Here is a 20,115-nt window from a genome sequence, read left to right on the forward strand (position 1 = left end):
ATACATCTCCAAATTGAAAAGGGCCTCTTTATCTCCTAGAGTCTCTGCAATGGAAGGAACACCTGGGAAGTGTCCTTACAAAATGCATACAATTCATTAATGTAGTTTAGAACATAGACATATTTCCTCTTTGATAGATTATATAAGACATACTAAGCTTCAGCTTAATATAATCAGTAAGCATCTAACCGTTCTCCTTTAAACTCAGAATCTCCCCTTTTAGGAGAGATAGAGCCTAAAACTGAAGGTAGAAGGAGTTGGGGAAAACTGTTATTTATCTTAAATCCAAAAGTCCATAAGATAATATGCAAACAATGTAGGTCAAATATTTACTAAATACATTCTCCGTTCCACGCACTGTTCTGGTCACTTGGAACCCATCCATACCCTCGTGGAGCTTACCTTCTTAGAAAGGGATAGAGCAATAAGCAAAGCAACTAAGTAAATTATGTTATATAGTAATAAATGCTATGAGAAAAAAAAAAAGTCAAGTCGTGCTGGGGTGGTGGGCAGGTTGCAATTCTAAATAGGGTGGTCAGGGTGGGCCTTATTTGAGAGTGACATTTAAGCAGACTTGGAGGAGGTCAATCAGATGGATAAGCACTGAGACGAATGAATGCCCTAAGGTGAGTACATGTATAATATGTCTTGGAGACATAAAGGATGTGGTTTGAGCCCAATGAACAAAGGGAGAAGCAGCAGCTTACAATTTAGGGTCAGAGAGTTGAGAAATCCTGTACTGATTCATTAGTCTCATTTCATTATTCATTAGTCTCACCTCCTAAATTTGACTAACAGAGAAAGAGTTTCTACTTCTATTTTCTCATAGTGCCTATCTAGTACAGTGTCACTAAAAATTTAGGTCAGCAGTGTTTAAGCATTGTTTATATAATGAATTTCAGAAAATTTTCATAATCAAATTGTTAAGTTGTGGTCAAATTTTGTCAGAATGACAAATCACTATCAAACCATATAAGAAGGAGATGAAACTATGTTAAAAGTGACTTTAAAATGGAACTAATTCAGAAAAAAATAAGAGATCAGACAGCTTCAGGACTTTTTAGTATAGATATCTAGAATTCCGTGGTACAGATGAAAAAAATGGGTGAGGGGAGGCTAAAGGGACCTAAAAAAGTAGATTCTGATGTCTGCTCTGGCTGTACCAGCCTAAGTGACTACATACACAGCTGTGACTTATACAGAAAAAAATAACCTACTGCTTGAGAAACATTATTAGTATTCAAGCTACTCAGACACTATGGCCTGGGATAACAGTCAGGTCACTAGTGCTCCTTGGGTCTCAGTTTTCTCGTCTGTAAGATAAAATGGCTAGACTAGACCGGTCCTTGGTTATTTTTACTGACTGACCCTCAATACCCTGAAAGTATCAAGTACAACACTCTTTGAAAAGTCCTATTTTGTCTTAAAAATTTACAGAAATTTAAAAATTCTACTTCATTATGTATCTGTATTTTAATATACAACCAACCTACCCCCAAATTCCCTAACTCTGAATAGAAGTGATGGTCCTGGAAGATGCGCTGTTTTCCCCATGACTTTAGTCCCCTCCCTGCAGACTTCTGAGCCTTCCAGTCCCCAGCGTAAGTACTTCACAGTGAAGCTTCCCAAGGGATGAGCTGTGGCTACAATAGGGGCCTCTGTTAAAAGGCACCTATTATGGGAAGATCTTGATTCACTTTGCCCATGGGGCGGCAGCAGCACCCATGTCTCCAGCCATTTGCAGCATTCTTTGTTAGGGTTAAACTCTTTGTGACCAGAGACCCTGTCATGTTCACCACGTATTCCCACTGCCTAGCACAGTACCCTGCCCAGTACCCCACTCAAGAAGACCATTAAATTCAGAGACCTGGAAAGACTCTGGCATAACCCACAGACATTTCAATTTCATGTTTTACAGGCACTCAATTGTTTGTGTTTGTGTGTGTGTGAGCACATGCAGCTGTACACAATTTTATCACATGTAAATTCATGTAACCACTACAGTCAAGATACAGACCTATCACCACAAAGATCCTCTGTGTGACCCTTTAATAGTCATAGTCTTCTCCTAACCCATTAATCTGTTCTCCATCTCTATGATTTTATTCATTTCAATAATGCTATATAAATGGAATCGTACAGTAATACAACCTTTTGAGATTGGATTTTTTTTACTCAGCATGAGTCCTTTGAAATCCATCCAAGTTGTGGCATGTGTCATTGCTCATTTCTTTATTGCTGAGTAGTATTCTATGGTATGAATATACATACCACAGTGTGTTAACCATTTACCCACTGGAAAACAACTAAGTTGTTTCCAATTTAGGGCTATTAGGAATAAAAGCTGTACACATTTCTGTGTGGACATAAAGGTGTAATTCTCTCTGATTAATGTCCAGGAGTAATGTATAAGGTAAGTCTAGGTTTAGTTTTTTTAAGAAACTGCCAAACTATTTTCCAGAGTGGCCATACCATTTTATATTCTTACTAGCCTTGTATGAGATCCAGTGTCTCTGCATTCTCAGATCCTTGTATGAGTGCTGTGGCCTCATTATTTTAGATGTTTTAGTTGGTATGTAGTAATCACTTACTTACCACTAAGTTTTTAATATGCATTTTTCTAGCAGTTAATGATGTTTTTCTAATGGTTAATCGTGTTTTTTTTATATGTTTGTGCTTATCTGCCATCTATGTTCATAATCTTTTGCCCACTTCTTAACTGGGCTGTTTTTTTTTACTGCTCAATTTTGAAAGTTCTGTATATATTCTAGATATGAGTTCTTTGGGGATTTATAAATATTTTCTCCCAGAATGCCTCTGTCTTTTCATCCTCTTAACAGGGTCTTTTCACAGAGCAAAAGTTTTTTACTTTTGGTTTAATCCAATTTATTGATCTTTCTTTCACAGATTGTGCTTTTGGTGTCACGTTAAGGACTCATCTAGTCTTCATCTAGGTCCTGAATTTTCACCTAAAAGTTTGATACTTTACACTTTAAAGTCTATGATCTACTTTAAGTCAATTTTTGTATAGTGTGAGGTTTAGATTGAGATTCATTTTATTTTCCTGTAGATGTCCAACTGCCACAGTACCAAACTGCTGAAAAGATTATCCTTCTACCATTAAATTGCTTTTCACCCTTGTCAATAATCAGTTCAGCATACTTGTATGAGTCTATTTCTGGGTTCCCTATTCTGTTTCACTGATCTATGTTTCTATCCTTCTATCAAGTTATATAGTACAGCTGACCTCTGAACAATAAGTGGATTAGGGGTGGCGATCCCTCGCAGTCAAAAATCTGTGTGTAACTTTCACTCCCCCAAAACTTAACTACTAATAGTCTACTGTTGACTGGATGCCTTACCAATAACATGAACAAGTAACACATATTTTGTCCATTATATACTGTATTCTTATAATTAATTAAGCTAGAGAAAAGAAAATGTCAAGAAAAACATAAAAAGGAAAAAATGCATTCACAGTATTTATTGGAAAAAAATCACATGGAAGTGGACCTGTGCAGTTCAAACCTGTGTTGTTCAAGGATCAACTCTGAGTATTAAAATCGAGCAGTTATTCCTCATCTTATTTGTTTTTTTCAAAATTCTTTTAGCTATTTTACTTCAGTTCCTTTGCCTTTCCACATAAAATAGGCCTGTTTATATATGCAACAAAATCCTCCTGAGATTTTGATAGGAATTATGTTAAACCTACAGAACAATTTGGGGAGACATCTTTACTATCCTGAGATTTCCAATCCATTAACATGGTATGTCTCTCCATTTATTTACATCTTTTATTTCTTTGATTAGCGTTTTGTTGTTTTCAACATACAGGTCCTATATATGTTTTCTGAGATTCCAAAAGATTTCATTTTCTTAGAGCAATTGTAGAAATGGCATTGTTTTTAATTTTGGTTTCCACATGTTCACTGCTAGTATACAGAAAGATAATATTTATATCTTATATCCAGCAACCTAGTTTAACTCACTTATTAGTTCTAAATTTTTAGGTAGAACTTTGGGAATTCTTCATAGGCTATCATGTCATCTGCAAATAGGGACAGTTTTATTTTTTCCTTTCAAATCTGTATGTCTTTTATTTCCTTTTCTTTCTAGCATTCAGTACCCCCTTTAAATAATTTTAAATTTGTATGTTGAAATAACTTCAAAAGTTACAGAAGAATTTCAAAAGTACAAAGAACTTTTCTTGAATCATCACAACAAGTTGCAAACATGATACCTGACTATCCCTAAATATATTTGTGTATTTTCTACAAATAAGGACTCAGTCCTATTTAATCATAGTAGAGCCATCAAAATCATAAAATTAACTGATACTTTACTAACCCTGACACCATTCAAGTTTCACTGACTGTCTTAATACTGTCTTGTAAAACAAGAAAATCCAATATAGGATCACGTATTTAAATGTCATATTTCTTTAGCCTCCTTCAACCTAGAACCATTCTTCAGTCTTTCCTGGAAAAGATTTTTACAACCTTCTAAAGATTATAGAATGTCGATCCATTTGAGTTGTCTGATATTTCTCCATGAATGAGTTCAGGTTGTACATTTTCGGCAGGTTCAACACAGAGAGATGTTCTATGCTCACTGCATTATATGGGGTGGTTCAGGATTTCAATGTAGTATGTGCCATTATTGTTCATGATAACTTGTTTAAGGTTGGTGTCTGCCAGACTTCTCTACTGTGCAGTTACTATTCCCACCTTCTACTTAATAAGTATTGTGTAGAGGGACACTTTAAGACTATGTAAATATCTTGTTCCTCACCAAATTTTCATACACCAAGTTTAACATCCATTTCAAAATTTATTAGTTGCCATCCTACACTAAGGCAGACCTTTCCTTTCTTCCTATTTATTTATTCATTTGTTTCTTTATATCAGCATAAATTCATGGATTCCAACTTTATTCAATAGGTCATAATCATTTATTTCAATGCTCAAATCACCCCCAGATTTAGCCAGTGGGCTTCCAGCTGGTTTCTGTGTCCTTCTGACATGTCTTCATCATTTCTTAAGCATGTCTTTGCTTTCTGGGGCTACAAGACATTTCAGACTATTCTTATACTTTCCTTGTCCCAGCTCTGGATCAGCCATTCTCCCAAGGAGTCCTGTTTCCTCCAGTGAAAAATAAAACTTGGGTATCAAAATCTAGGCATGCACAATGCTAATAGGGTGTCACTTTTCCCAAGACTTCCCAGCGGTCAGGGCTAGGAAATATGTGTATGCACATGCACGCGCACGCACATACACACACACACACACACACCCCTATATTTCTGAATCTGTATAACTATGTTTACTGAAAACCTTGAGTCCACACATTGATCTACTAATATTAATCCAATATCACAGGGTCACTCTAGCTTTCCCTCATGCTTCAAATATGAGCCTCCCTCTTCTAGGACAACACCTCTACTTACATACGTTCCACATATGGGCCTCCAACCCCAAGGGCTTTTAGATCGAATTATTCAGGGAGAGAAGACCTAATGATATCTTTAATACCCTCTTTACTATCCTTCTATTCAGAGATAACAGAAACTACAGAAATGTTTTGAGCATCAGTAAAGACCTAACTGAAATATGAAAGAAAAACAAATGGAAAGTAATTTATAATAAAACAGTATCTATTTTTATATAAATGTAGAAATTCACTAGGAAAAAAGCTCCCTTGCCACCTGCCAAATATCTAAAATGTCTCCTAGGGGAGGGTAAACACCCCTGTTGAGAATCATTGCTCTACAGAGTGCATAAAATTTAATAAATAAAATTATAATGTGGTAATAAAATTAATACCAGAATACAGGGATAAAGTTCTATAGAAGCAAAATAGTAACTTCTGAAGGGTACTTCTCAGAAGAGTGATACCTAACTACGTCTTGAAGGCTGAATAGAACTTTACCAAGGGACAAGCAGTCCAGTTGGAAAAAAAAAAAAAAGGCTGCAACTGCTAAGGAATCAACAGTGTAGGAGAAGGGAAATGTGAATGGGGAAGAAAGTGAGAAAGGGACAAGGAATGGAGCAAGAAATGAAGCACATAAGAGATATTTCAAAGTCATCTAATCAGACCTTCTATAATTTATTCACATATGTTCTTTAGAGTATCTCTGATAAGAAATCTACGCCCTGAATACTTTCAATAGTTCACAACACATGGTTCATCTGTACATTTGAATAGCTCTTAAGCACAAGAAAGATCCTGCTTATTCTGACCTGAAATTCACCAACTGTGTTATTCACTCATGAACCCTAGTTCTATGTTTTGGGCTTAACAATGGATAATGAAACCCTTTTGCCATATGTTCATTATCTGAAGTAGGCTATAATGTTATTCAGTTTAGGTTTCCTCTTAACTTATAAATTCTAGCTTCTTCACTAAAAATTCTAGTTCTTATTCCTTGGAACCACTCTAGTGCATGAATGTCCTATAGAAACAAATTATTAGAAGCCCAAAATAGCTTTGATTCAGCCTTGATTGCAATTGAAGACTTAAAAACAAACTCGTCCCCCCAAAAAACCCCAAAAAACCCAAAAAAACTCAAGACTGAACCAAAATCCTAACAAATAATGAGAAAACCTTTAAGTAAAAAAGCTGTTGATACAATAGATTCTGAGAATGTAAAGTGCATTTGGTTTTTATTTTTAAACCTCAGATGGGATAAGGAAGAATGTTAGCAAATATTTACGTAATAGTTCTCATAAAATCTATATTATATCTATACTTATTCTGATTACTATTTTACAGTTTTTATCTAAATCTTAAAGATGACAAGCACATTCTTGTCATGTATAAAGTTGTTTTATTTATTTACTTTTTTTATTATTTATTATTATTTATGCCTACAGCACCTGGTCTTCCTCGGTGGTCTCCCATCCAAGTACTAACCAGGACTGACCCTGCTTAGCTTCCAAGATCAGACATCGGTCTTGTTCAGGGTGGCATGGACTGTGGCTCCAGACCTTGGACCGTGGCTCCACTGGGGCGCAAACCCAGGACCTTCTGCATTTAAAGCAGATGTGCTAACCGTTACACTATGGAACCACGTCCTAAAGTTCTGTTTTAATAATGTGAAATGTCTACTGTATAATTCTGAGACTATCAAAATATTTCATAATCCTTTGATTTGTCTGTGCATATTATGGATTATCTATGAAGAAAATTATATCATCTATTAACTGTGATTGTTTTAAAACATGTCTACAATTTTCTGATAATTCTTCCATCGAATGGTAGAATATTAGTCCTCTCCTTTGAATCCAAATGGGCTTAGTGACTTGCTCCTAATGAAGAGAATATGGAAGTGTGACTTCCAAGGCTAGGTGACATGAGGCAATACATCTTCTGGCTTGCTCTCTCAGAATGCTCACTCTTGAAACTCAGCTACTATCTTTGTGGAAGTCCAGGTCATATGGAGATGCTACATGTGGGTGTTCCGGCTGACAGTCCACAACTGGGTGAGGAAGGCCTCAAGGAGACTCCAGCCTCAGCCGCCATCTGAAGAATGGCACTAAAGACCTTGAGCAAGAATCACTATCTGGGTCTGGTCAACCTCCAGATTTGGGAGCGTGATAAATGACTTACTGTTTTAAGACACTGTTTGGAGGTGGTTTGTTATACAGCAAAAGATAAAATGACAGCTGTTTCTTTTTTTCCAACCTTTAAGCCTTTTATTTCTTATTCTTGTTTTATAGTAGACCTACAGCACAATGTTAAGAGAAAGAGGTAGAAGTGGGCATCTTTGTCTTGTTGGTATTTAAAAGACTGTTTCTAACATGTAATCCTTAAGAGTTATGTTATTGTGTCTCTTACATATATTAGGTTACAGGAGTTCTCTTCCATTTCCAGTGTATGTTTTGTTTTTAATCATGAGCAAGAATGGACTTCAATCTTTCTGCACCTATTAAAACATTCATATGGCTTTTTCTCTTTTACCTTGGTACACTGAATTACATTGATAAGATTTTCTAATGTTAAGCTATCCCTATATTCCCTAAAATAAACTTAATATAGACACGGCTACATTCGATTTGTTAATCTTTTGTTAGGATTTTTACATCTATATTCATGAGGACATACAACTGTAATTTTTTATTCCTCTTACTATACTAAACTTTTCTGGTTTGGATATCAAAGTTATACAATGGCCTCATAAAAGAATGAAAAAGTATTCTCTTTTCTTATTCTCTGAGAGGGTTTGTATTAGTGTGAACATACCCGTAGAACCAGCTAGGTCCAGTGTTTCCTCTGTGGAAAGATTTTTATTTCTTAATCTCATTTATTTAACTGTTATAGGACTCTTTGGACTCTCTTCTCCTTAAATCAGTTTTAGTAAGTTATATTTTACCAGGATTCTGTTCTCTTTCTTCTAAATGATCACATTTATTGCCAAAAAAAGAGTTTGTAGTATTCAATTTGCTTTTTAATTCCATATTTTACATCTGTATTTACGTTCCCCTTTTCTTTCCAAATACTGTCTACATGTACCCCTCTCTCTAGCTTTTGTTTTACTTTTCTTGCTCAATCTTGCCAGAGTTTCTCTTTTCAAAGAATCAATATTTAGTTTTGATGGTTCTTTGTATTGTATCTTTGATTTTTATTCTTTTATTTTTATATTATTTCCTTTTTTTGGGTGTTTATTCTTTTACTTTAGGTTTGACACTTAGCACATTAATTATCAACCTTCTGTTTTAATATAAACTTTTAACACAACATATATTCTTTGTAGAAGTTTTTGCTGCACAAGTTTTGAATTATTTTGTGTACCTCCATTCCCTGAACACACACCTACACCAGAACTATTGCCACTGGTTTCAGAGGAAGTTTGTCATATCTTCAAGGGTGCTGCAACCGAAGAAGGATGAAAAACCACTCTTCTAGCTACTTAGCTTTATAAACACTTCAAGTTGGCAAGGAAAAAAGCATGTAAGAGAAACACAATTTTTAATATGCAATTTATAATAACGAAATATATTAAGAAATTACTTATTTGATTGTCCTAAATTGGCCAAAACATTCTTCACGTAAATGTACTTGATCAACATAAAGATAAATATTCATATAAAAATAAAAGTATGCACACGTCTTCCCCGGTAATTGGTAAGATTTTCAGTGGTATATCCACACCTATCTAATAAGAAATGTCTATGAAGGTCTAGTCTGTGGTCTTGAGTAGAGTAAGATTATTCAGCCTATACAGAAGGCCTTGGCACACTAGCACCATACTCTTGTCAACCAGAGGAAGGAACCACAAATTAGTAGAAACCAAAATGCAATAGAGTCAATATTTTTTAAAAAATACTAACAAGCAGCCCTAAAGAAAATACCTATGTTTAGTTTAGCCCACTAAAATCAAACATGGGGAAGCATTCTGGAGTGGTAAGACAACCTAATTTAATATCTGAACAAGCGTTATCAATCAGAACAAAAAATAAAATCACCTCATGATGAACACATTTCTAAAACCATGGAATTGTTCACAAACTTGTGTGTGTGTGTGTGTGTGTGTGTACATGAGAATCTAAATGATCACCCATAGGGGACTGCTAGGTAAAAGAATGACATATCGAAAGCCACTATCAGAGCCATTAAAAGACTGTTTATGTTAGGAAAATGTTTAGAGTATTGCTAAGTAGGAAAAGAGCTATAAATGAGTATGTGCAAGATTCTAATTTTGAATTTAAAAGAATATGTGTATATGTTTATACAGAAAAATATCAAGAAAACATAAACCCAAAAGTTCTGTTTTTAAATCATGGTTTTTTTTCTTTTAAACATTTCTATGTTTTGAAAGTTTTCTACAATATTACTCTTATAATTTGGGGGGAAAGAAACAAACTACACTGATAAATATTTTCAATAATACTAATAAAGACTGTGGAATAATATGAAAAGTATGAATATACATATATGATTACAATTATTTTAAAGAAAGAAAAGTTATGCATAAAAAAAGAGTGGTAGGAAATATAACAAAATGATGGTAACGTGGATGAAATTAATATGAGCAATTTTCCTTCCTTCTACTATTCTACACCTTGAAAATTTCCTTTCAAGAATGTATATTATATTCATTTGAAAAAAATTACTGTACTTATCAACCCTGACCCCAAACCTTCTTTTTCACTGTATCCTGCCTCCTGAAATAAACCAACCAACATACATATGCACATAAACCCACAGATACTTACATGGGCTTACATCTCTGTATCTGTTTCGATTTCTGTTTTCTGGAAACTTGGCCACTCTATGAGGATAGTCATGGGACTCATTGCGAATTTCCTTAAAATAACAAAAATATATTTCAATATTCCTCTTAAATGTTGTATGGCAAAACAGATACCTTTCCAGCCAGTATAAAGTAACATTTATTAAGCACTTATGATATGCCGAGTACTGTGCAAAGCAACTATCTACATTACCTCACTCAGTTCTCACAACATCAAAGAGAATGATTACCTTCCCCATTTTACACATGAAGGATGATAAGCTTTGAGAGGTTAATCTGACAAAGGTCATAAAGCTAGTAAGTGGTAGACACAGAACTGAAGCAAGGACCTTCAGGCACCAAAATCTCTGCTTTTGATATATATATTTACTACCATTCTATAGTCAACACCTATAAGCAACATTACACTTTAGGTAACACAGAATTAATGCAATGGAGGTATCTAAGGTTTAACTATATCTTACTCAAATTTCTGACTAAATTCTCTTAATAATATCTACCTATATTGTGTAGTTTTTATGTAAAATTTGAATCTATTTCTTCATCTTCATGCCATACAACTTTCACTTTATTTTGAGCCTGGAAATGTCAAATTTTATTTAAAGAGCCATAAATACTTAGCAACAACCACTAGGCCCAAGACTCACTTTAGGACCCTTATGGTTCTCTGTATTCCACTACAGAAGAAATTCTGTGACGGTATGCCTGCATTAGGCATTCAGCTACCTGGTATATAGAACATGGCCAGGTTTTTTAATCCCAAATAAAATGTAATTCTAAAGAATTCCAGTAAAAACTGAAACATATCAAAAAAAAGTGTGAATTAACAGCAAAAATTAATTTGGACTTTTGTTCACACTACCACATGTGAGAAAAAGCATTTTAAAGTTAGGCACCAGTTTTATAAATTAAGCATAAATAAATTACTCAAGTTATTTCTTGACGAGCACCCTTACAGTGGGTTCCCCACTGTCTTGCCTGCTACCATGCCTACCAGCCCTAGAACAGGTAAATTTCTAGTTCATGTTTTCACTCAATGGGCCTTCCAAGATGCAAGAGAAGGGAACACAGACCACCTTTCAATGAGGGAATCTCAGTTACACTGTGCAAAGAGCACGTGGAATGCACAACATATGTTGGTGCAGCCATTTTGGAAAATGCATCCTCTCACATACAAGGAAACAGAAACACACATTGTACCCACACATAATTGTTGCTGTTGACTTTTTAATGCTGTCACATCCAGCAATCTTACTGACCTAACATTTTGTAGCTGGCTGTGAATGTCTCAATATCAGCAGTGGTAATTCTGTCTTTTCCTTATACTTCAAATTTCTTATTCATACCTCTTACTTCTTTTCCTTAACTAATTGCATTGGTTAGGATCTCCTATTCGATATCAAATAGAAATATTTTTTTCCCTTGATTTGGAAAGAACTGCTTCTGAGGTTTAACCACTAAGTGTAATACTGCTTTAGGTTTCTGACAGATACCTTTTTCAGGTTAAGAAGTCTCTTCAATTTCTAGTTTGCTAAATTTTTTAAAATCATAAATGGGTACTGAATTTTATTCAGTGTTTTTCCCATTATTTCATGGAGATAATCATATAGCTTTTCTCCTTTAATCTGGTAAAGTGCTGAATTATAATAACAGATTTTCACTAAGTAATATGCATTTAAGGTTTCTCCATGTCTTTTTATGGCTTGATAGCTCTTTCTTTTTAGTGCTGAATAACATTCCATTGTCTGGATGTACCACCATGATTTTACTTAAAGTGTATGCATCTATATTTTTAAGTTGAACTGACCTCTAATTCTCTTTTGTTATATGGTTTATTCAGTTTTAGTATCAAAGTTACACTGGCCTCATATAATAAGTTGGTCAGAAATATTACCTTTCAGTTTCAAAAATTTTTCCATGAAAGTATATTGTAACAAATTATGACTAGCTAAAAAGAGAAAAAAGCTTCAATCATTTCCACATGTTAATTATGAAAGTTTAAAAATGTCAAATAATAAATTTCATATGTAAAATTAAACACATTCAGTCCAAGCTTATATTTGCATAACTTCAAATGCTGAAGAGCTAAAACACTATGAAGTATAGGTAATTTTATATTGCAAGTTAGTAACTGATATATATAAAAGGAAAATATTAATTTTAAATAATACTAAAATATACATTTTTCTGTTTCAGGTGTAGAGAAAACAGATTGGCAAGAACAAAAAATTTTGATAACACAATGCAGGTGAGAGAGAGAGTGAAGAAAAGATACTCTCATACACCACCGAGGGAACGTACACTGTTATATTTTGTTTTGAGAACAATTTGATAAGATCATAAATTTGACCCACCAATTTCACCACCAGCAATTTATATCACACATAGTCACATACCTATGTGCAAAGATTTATGCTCAAGGATGTTTACTCTGCATAGTGGTGAAAAATTGGCAACAACTTAAATGTCCTTCAAGAGTGAACTGGTGATGTTATAATGCACCAACCCAGTGGAATACCTAGGAACCACGAAAACACACTGATATGGAACAATCTCAAAGATATACTATGTAGTGAAAAAAGATACAAAGAATATGTTTAGTATGTTCCTGTTTGGGGGACGGAAAGGAACTCTACCCAAACAAAAATATACTTGAAGATATGAGGAGGAATTCTAGGAGACAATAAATTAGTAACTTCTGGGAAGACTGGGGGAATGGACGTCTAGGGAAGGGTGAGATTTGCATGACTAGAAATGTTTTAATTATGAAATATTTCAAACAGAAAAATACAGATGACAATCATGTTCCTAGCAGTGAGATTAAACATTTATTACCACTTTTGGTATTATTTGCTTCAAATCTTTTTTTTTTTTTTTTAAAGAAAAGGCATAAAACATATCAGATACAGCTAAACGCTTTTCCTAACCTTGCTCCTGTCTCATTCTGTCCAAATTAACCTTCTGTTCTTTTAACTGCTTTTTATTGGAGACCTTTTTGTGCTATTTGAATTTTAAACCATATATTCATATATTCTTTAGTTCATATATTATTTTTAAAATAAACTAGCTAAAATACTAATAAATACTAGTATAATATCAGTCCTAATGCTAACATAGTTTTAAAATCACATCGAAAAGTTCTTGCAACCTACAGGAGAAAATAGTTGCAAGTCAAATATCTGATAAGAGATTAATATCTGGAATATATATATATATATATTTTGAAAATTAGCAATAGGCAAAGGGGGGAGGACTCCCTCCATTATACCACCTCTTCTTCAATACTTCTGTTATGCATATACACCTATTTTCCACAGTTAAGTACATGCGTCAGTTGCCGATTCCAATTTTTTAGCCTAATGAAACATGCTTATGTAAACTACAATAAATCATAATTGATGCTGCAAAAATATTAGATAAAATGTAGTTTTATCTAATTTATACTACCAAGTATAATGGTAGGGAAAAGATTTTAATTTACAAATCACCTTAAAACAGCCAAGTATTTGGGGTTGAGAAATACCTTTTGCTTTCTCGGTTAATCACTAAAAACAAAAACAAAAACCTCTTGCAGACTGCTCTCAAATCTCCAATGTTATTTGTTCTCCTTTACATTTCTTTAATTTTAGTGCACTTAGAAAGACAAGAAGAGCCCACAATACTTTAAAAGGCAGCTCCAGGGGTACATATTAGTTGCTTATTCCAATAACCATTCTTTCTAACTAAAGATTTCTGATTTTATTTTCTGACCTTTAATAAGCCCAACTAAAAACCTGTATTGCCTAGACTCCTGGACAACTAAGAATGGTCATGGGACAGAGTTCTAGCCAATGGAAATAAGCAGAAATTGCTGGGTTGGGTTGTGGGAAAGCTTTCATAGAAAGGTCTGGCTTAGTTGACTTGTGTCCTCACTTCTGCCTGCCAAGATTACAGCTTTTGATGTGGGTGGGGGGTGAGTAGTGGGGATGGGCAGGAGCTATCTTGTGCCCACAAGGTAAAAAGCATATTCTAAGGAAGGCAAAGCAGAAATAAAGAATGGGTCATCGATGACGTCATGGAGCCACAATAACAGCTCTGGACTCCTATTTCCAGAATTTTCTTTTTCTTTTTTACAGTAGAAAAGAAAAGTTTTATTAGAAGGGAAAGTACACTTCCAGATGTGGAAGCGGGCCTAAACAAGAGAAGTGTGGCTCAAAAGGCCCAATATTTTTATTATGTGAGAAAAATAAGTCCCTATTTGTTAAATCGGATAATGCTTTTCTTTTCCATGCAGCTAAATGCAGGTCTCTAATATGCAACACAGCCAATAACTAGATCTGACACTGATGAAGCATTTTCAGGAACATCCAAGACACAAAAATAAATTTTATAAGCACTTTACATAGACAATAAAATACTTGTTGTTTCTCAAAATGGGAATGGGAAGGCAGGCAAGAGTTATTCACTAGGTCTATCATATTTGGCAAAATCAGCTTCTACTAATGTTTTGATGCTAAAACACTGCCCTCCGATAGCAGAACAGACCCAGTTTACAGTGGCCCTAAATACTACATCAAGAATGTTTCCTGCCAGCAGTAAAATTCAAAGTTTCACTCAACCTCAGCACTACTAATATTCTGGGCTGGACAATTCTTTGTTGTGGGGGCTGTCCTGTGTATTACAGGATGTTTACCAGTAGCATCCCAGGCCTCTACTCATTAGACATCAGTACCATCCTTCCTTCTAGCTGCGACAACCAAAAGTTCTTCAGGCATTGCCAAGTGTCCCTGGACAGCAAAATCCACCTCAAATATACCCCACCCCACCAACATCCAGTTGAGAACCGCTATTCTAATGTCAACTCTTATGAGAAGGATCTTTGTTTTAAAGAACAATCAAAATTTTTGAACATCCAATTTATTTTATATGATTTTCACTCAAATAAAGCTATGAATAACTGACTTGCTATTTATTTCTTTTTTAGTGGCAACCATCCAAAATGTAGGTAACTCAAGCACAAAGACACTTTTCATGGAGTTATTTATAATGCTGCACAACTAGAAATAACCTAAATGTCCAATGACAGGGAAAAAAATGGTTGAATAAATCATGGTACATCCAACTGAATATTATGCAGCCATTTAAAAAACAGGCACTCATATCATGTCAATGGTAGCATAAATTCACATAGTCACTTGGAACAATTATATGGTAAATACAAAAGAATAACAAATCAATAAATAGATCTGAGCCACTATTTACTATCACTTAGGCTCTTAGCTGTATTTGAAATTAATATACACATGTGAATTGATCCATTATGAGTGCCCTTCACCTCCTGTTCCAAACAAGCCTAATTTTTACATTATAAAATGATCCACTCCAACCAATTCCCTTATAATTAATCTCCAGGCAGAAGATTATAATTTTAAACGCTAAACATATTTACTTTCAACATATCTACTTTCTACTATAATTTCATCTCTTAATATTTTTATACATGTAACATTTAATCTCTCTTGAAATTTATTTGGACATGGTTTGAAGGAAGGAGGTAAACTGACTCTACTAAGAGAAACAAATTTGCTTAGGCTCAAATAGTGCTGAGCTAAAAAGAAAGAATAAAACATTTTCTTGTTAAGCATCCAACTACTCTTCATTTCATAAGCAATAACCATGCCTATTCTCGATGTATCCTCTTGAATGCCATTAACAGCAATGAATAGCAAACTATGGGTCATATTCTGACAGAAGCTTTAATGGCAAGTTTTTATAAACCCCACATGAAATCATTTTGCTCAATCAAAGCGCTTACTTTCTTGGATACAAAACAGTTAACATGTTCCGGACAAAAAAGGAGGAAGAATGGTTTTAAAAAACTACTCCTTTCTTAGAATTAAAAATAAGAGAATGAGAAATTCTTAAATGTAAGACCAAACAGTGTTTAGCATGTATTTATTTCTTCTGGAGGCAGCTCTTATAAACTAACATTACAAATGGTATGAATTACAAACTCTGAAAAAAATTTTTCATTATAGTGCAGTTACTAGAACTGAAATAAGAAAATATTTTCTATCTTTACGATTTAAGTTATATATTTTAAATTGTAAACATTTAGTTTTAAATGGATATGCCTATGAAAATGTTAGTCTCTTAAGTGACTAAAAAGTTCCTTTACGATCTTGTTAACCCTAACAGCCTAAAATTTCATTCATCTAGCCTTATCAGGTATTCTTTCAAAAGTAAAAGTTCCAGATAACTGATACTTAGTCATCACACACATTAATTTACTGGGCAATAACACAAGTATAGCCTCAGGGGGATTATCTAAGTAAATACAGCTGTTTGTCTATACTAAGTGGCCACAGAGTGCTTTGAGTATTTATATGTGATTTGCTGAAAACAACAACAAAAACTTTTACTTTTTAATTAATATTTATTGTCAGAACTTAGAATCAGCAGTATGTATTGATTTCTTCTTTCATCCAAAAGTGATGAGTAAAGACTGCTGTTTTCTAAATATTATGCTTCCTTATTTCCTTTTTCTCCTATTTTGTTTTGTTTTCTGGCTGTATTAATCAAGTTTTGTGTTTCTTTTTCCCTCTAGTAATTTAGAAGTAAAATACTATTTCAATTATACTGGGGATTAGTCTTAAAATTTTGTTAAGCCATGTTTGAACTTTTTTCTACTAATGTAAAAGCATCTATTAATATGAGAATGGTTACTTCCTTCTTCCTTACTTCCTTCTTCCTATAGCCCAACCTCCCCATATTTTCTTAAAATAATCTAGAACTTTGGATCCATATATTTGTTAACATTTTCAATTATTTCAAAAATATTTTTTAATATTTGCATTAAAGGTCACAACTGTATAATTATTTAGAGTTAACTCTACATTTTACTTGGCTTCATTTTACTTGGCCCAAACCTACTTTCTAAACATATTCCATTTCTTTCAGTACTTGGGTGACATTTCTCTATTATCTTCAGGAATCCAATGTCAGAACACATTAAGTCTGATGCACATCTGACTTGTTCTTCTCTAAAAATAACTAATTTTTCTACTTTACAGGGTCTTTTTCTTTATCCTGAATACTTAGAAGATTCATCAGGATGTACCTACGGTTGTTTTTCAAATATATTCCTAGTGAAGACTTTGTGGTCTCCTTTGATCTTGAACTTCAAGGCTGTCTTTAGCTCAAAGATATTTTTCCACTGGTTCATCTCAGTTTCCTGTTCTCTCAGGAACTCTTATCACAGAGATCTGAGACTGTCATGTGTTTTAAAAGCTCTCTCATAATATTCATTTTAAAAATCTTTTTCCTGACTTCTGGGAGTTTTCTCAAGCTAACTTGGTATTCTGCACATTTCTGTCAGCGAGTCCTGAACTTTAAGACTGTGTTATAACTTTAAGAACTCTTTCCTATTCTCAGTTTATTTATTTTTTATAACCTATTCTTGTTATTTTAGGAATCTAAATTCCAGTTTTTTCTATTTCTCATCCTATTTCACATGCTATAAATGATCTAACTAGTCTCATTTTCTTGTAGTGCTGAATTTTTCAAGTGTAAGATTTGTTCATCTTTGCACAAAGTGCAGGCATCAGCCCTGACCCAAGCTTTTGTGGATGCTCACAATGTTAACTATCAAAATCCCCTGAAAGCTTCAAATATGTGAGTGAGACCCTTCTCTAGTGTTAAATAATAATGCAGATTTTGTCTTATCACTGTGTTTTAGTCATTTCAATATAAAAAAGAAAAATAAAAAAGCTTCCGCATGAGATTAAGAATCTGAAAAATTATACCCATTTCTCATTTTCTGTAACTATTCTTAGTCATTTTACAGCTATTATTAGTATGATTGTGACTGACGTTTATATATATTTCAGACCTCTGAGTTTTCCTTGAGACTATCAAGAAGTCAGTCTAGTAAGTGCCATAAGAGAAAAATGTTCACACTTAAAAGTAAATACAGAAGAGGATTTTTATTCACCTAAGGGAGTGAAGAGTGAATGAATAGACCTGAAGGATGAGCAGGAGGAGTATGCCATGAAAACAAGTAGAAAAGACGGATCTAAGTAGAAAAAAACAGCTTGTGCCAAGTCACAAAGGTGAAAAGTACATCAAAAATAAACAAATGAAAGACTGAATAACTGATGTCTTACAATAAGTATAAGCAACAGAAGACTTGAGGTGCATGAGAGCGAAATGCAAGAAATGAGGATAAACAGGTAGAAAGAGATCAGATTATGCAGGCATTTGTTCATGTTTCATTTACCTAACACACATATAGGAATTCTGCAAATTATAAACATAGTATTGTAAATAAGGGGAACAAGGGAAGGAAGAATGGATTATTCAACAAACAATATGATAAAAGTAAGCAGTTTAGGAAAAGAAATGGTCAGGGACAAGACAAGGACTCCCACTTTCACCAGTTCTATTCAACACAGTACTGGAAGTTCTAGCCAGAGCAATTAGGCAAAAAAAGAAATAACTGGCATCCGAATTGGAAAGGAAATTGTAAAACTACCTCTACTCACAAATGACATGATCTTACATGTAGAAAACTGTAAAGAGACCACAAAAAAAACTGTTGGAGCTAATAAGCAAATCCAGCAGATGCAAAATACAAAAACCAACACGCAAAAATCAATTGTATTTCTATACACTAGCAATGAACAATCCAAAAAAGGATATTAAGAAAATAATCTCATTTACAGTAACATCAAAAATACTAAAAAATAAACTTAACCAAGAAGGTGAAAGACTTGTACAATAAAAACTACGAAACATTGCTGAAAGAAGTTAAAAACAACCTAAATAAACAGAGACATCCTGTGTTCATGGATTAGAAGACTTAATATTAAGATGACAAAATTACCCAAAGCTATATACTGAGTCAGTGTAATCCCTATTAAAATTCCAATTGCAGCTTTGGATAAAATGGAAAAACTCATCCCAAAATTCATATGCAATTTCAAGGGACCCTGAACAGTCAAAAATAATCTTAAAAAATATTTAACAAAGTTGGAAGACACATTTCCCAATTACAAAACTTACTACAAAGCTACAGTAATCAAACCAGTGTGGTACGGCATAAAGACAAGAGGTAGAGATTAATGCAATAGCACAGAGTTCATAAATAAACCCTCAGATCTATGGTCAATTGATTTTCAACAAGGGGCCAAGATCATTCAAGGAGGAAAGGGAAGTCTTTTCAACAAGTTAGGAAAACTGGATATCCATGTGCGAAAGAATGAAGCTAGATTTTTACTATATACCATTTACAAAAATGAACTAAAACTGGATCAAAGGCCTAAATGTAAGAGTTAAAACTATAAAACTCTTAAAAAAAAAAAAAAACTACACAGATTGAAAATCTTCATCATCTTGGATTTGGCAATGGTTTGTTAAATAATGACACCAAAAGCACAGGCAACAAAAGAAAAATAAATTCGATTTTATCAAAATTAAAAATTTTATGCATCAAATGACACTACTGAGTGAAAAGAAAAACCACAAACTAGGGGAAACTTTGCAAATCATATATCTGACAAAGGATTAATAACCAGAATATATAAAGAATTCCCATAATTCAACAATAAAAGGACAAAACAATTAAAAATTTGGCAAAGATACTCATTAGAATGGCCAAAATCCAGAACACTGACAACACCAAAAACTAACAAGGTTAAAGAACAACAGAAACTCTCATTCATGGCTGGTGGGAATATAAAATGGTACAGCCCCTTTGGAAGAGAGTCTGGCGTTTCTTACAAAACTAAACATACTCTTACCATATGATCCAGCAATGGCATTCCTTGGTATTTAAAGGAGTTGAAAACTAACATCCACATCAAAACCTGCACACGGATATTTAT

General features: G+C 33.9%; 1 protein-coding gene and 1 non-coding gene across 5 annotated transcripts in view; both read right to left on the minus strand.

Moving 5' to 3' along the window:
• The window catches only part of PTPN2 (protein tyrosine phosphatase, non-receptor type 2), a 70,586-nt gene that overhangs the window by 40,761 nt on the left and 9,710 nt on the right, over window positions 1–20,115 (minus strand). For all 4 annotated transcript variants that reach the window (XM_011381310.2, XM_023523962.1, XM_011381306.2 and 1 more), the window contains exon 2: window positions 10,215–10,305. In XM_011381310.2, the coding sequence (XP_011379612.1) occupies window positions 10,215–10,305 (91 nt within the window). The remainder of the gene's footprint in view (window positions 1–10,214; window positions 10,306–20,115) is intronic.
• Window positions 6,996–7,068, minus strand: TRNAL-UAA. The gene has a single exon. It is a non-coding gene; the product is annotated as a tRNA-Leu (tRNA).

This window comes from Pteropus vampyrus, unplaced genomic scaffold, assembly GCF_000151845.1.
Source record: "Pteropus vampyrus isolate Shadow unplaced genomic scaffold, Pvam_2.0 Scaffold434, whole genome shotgun sequence".
Lineage (NCBI taxonomy): Eukaryota > Metazoa > Chordata > Mammalia > Chiroptera > Pteropodidae > Pteropus > Pteropus vampyrus.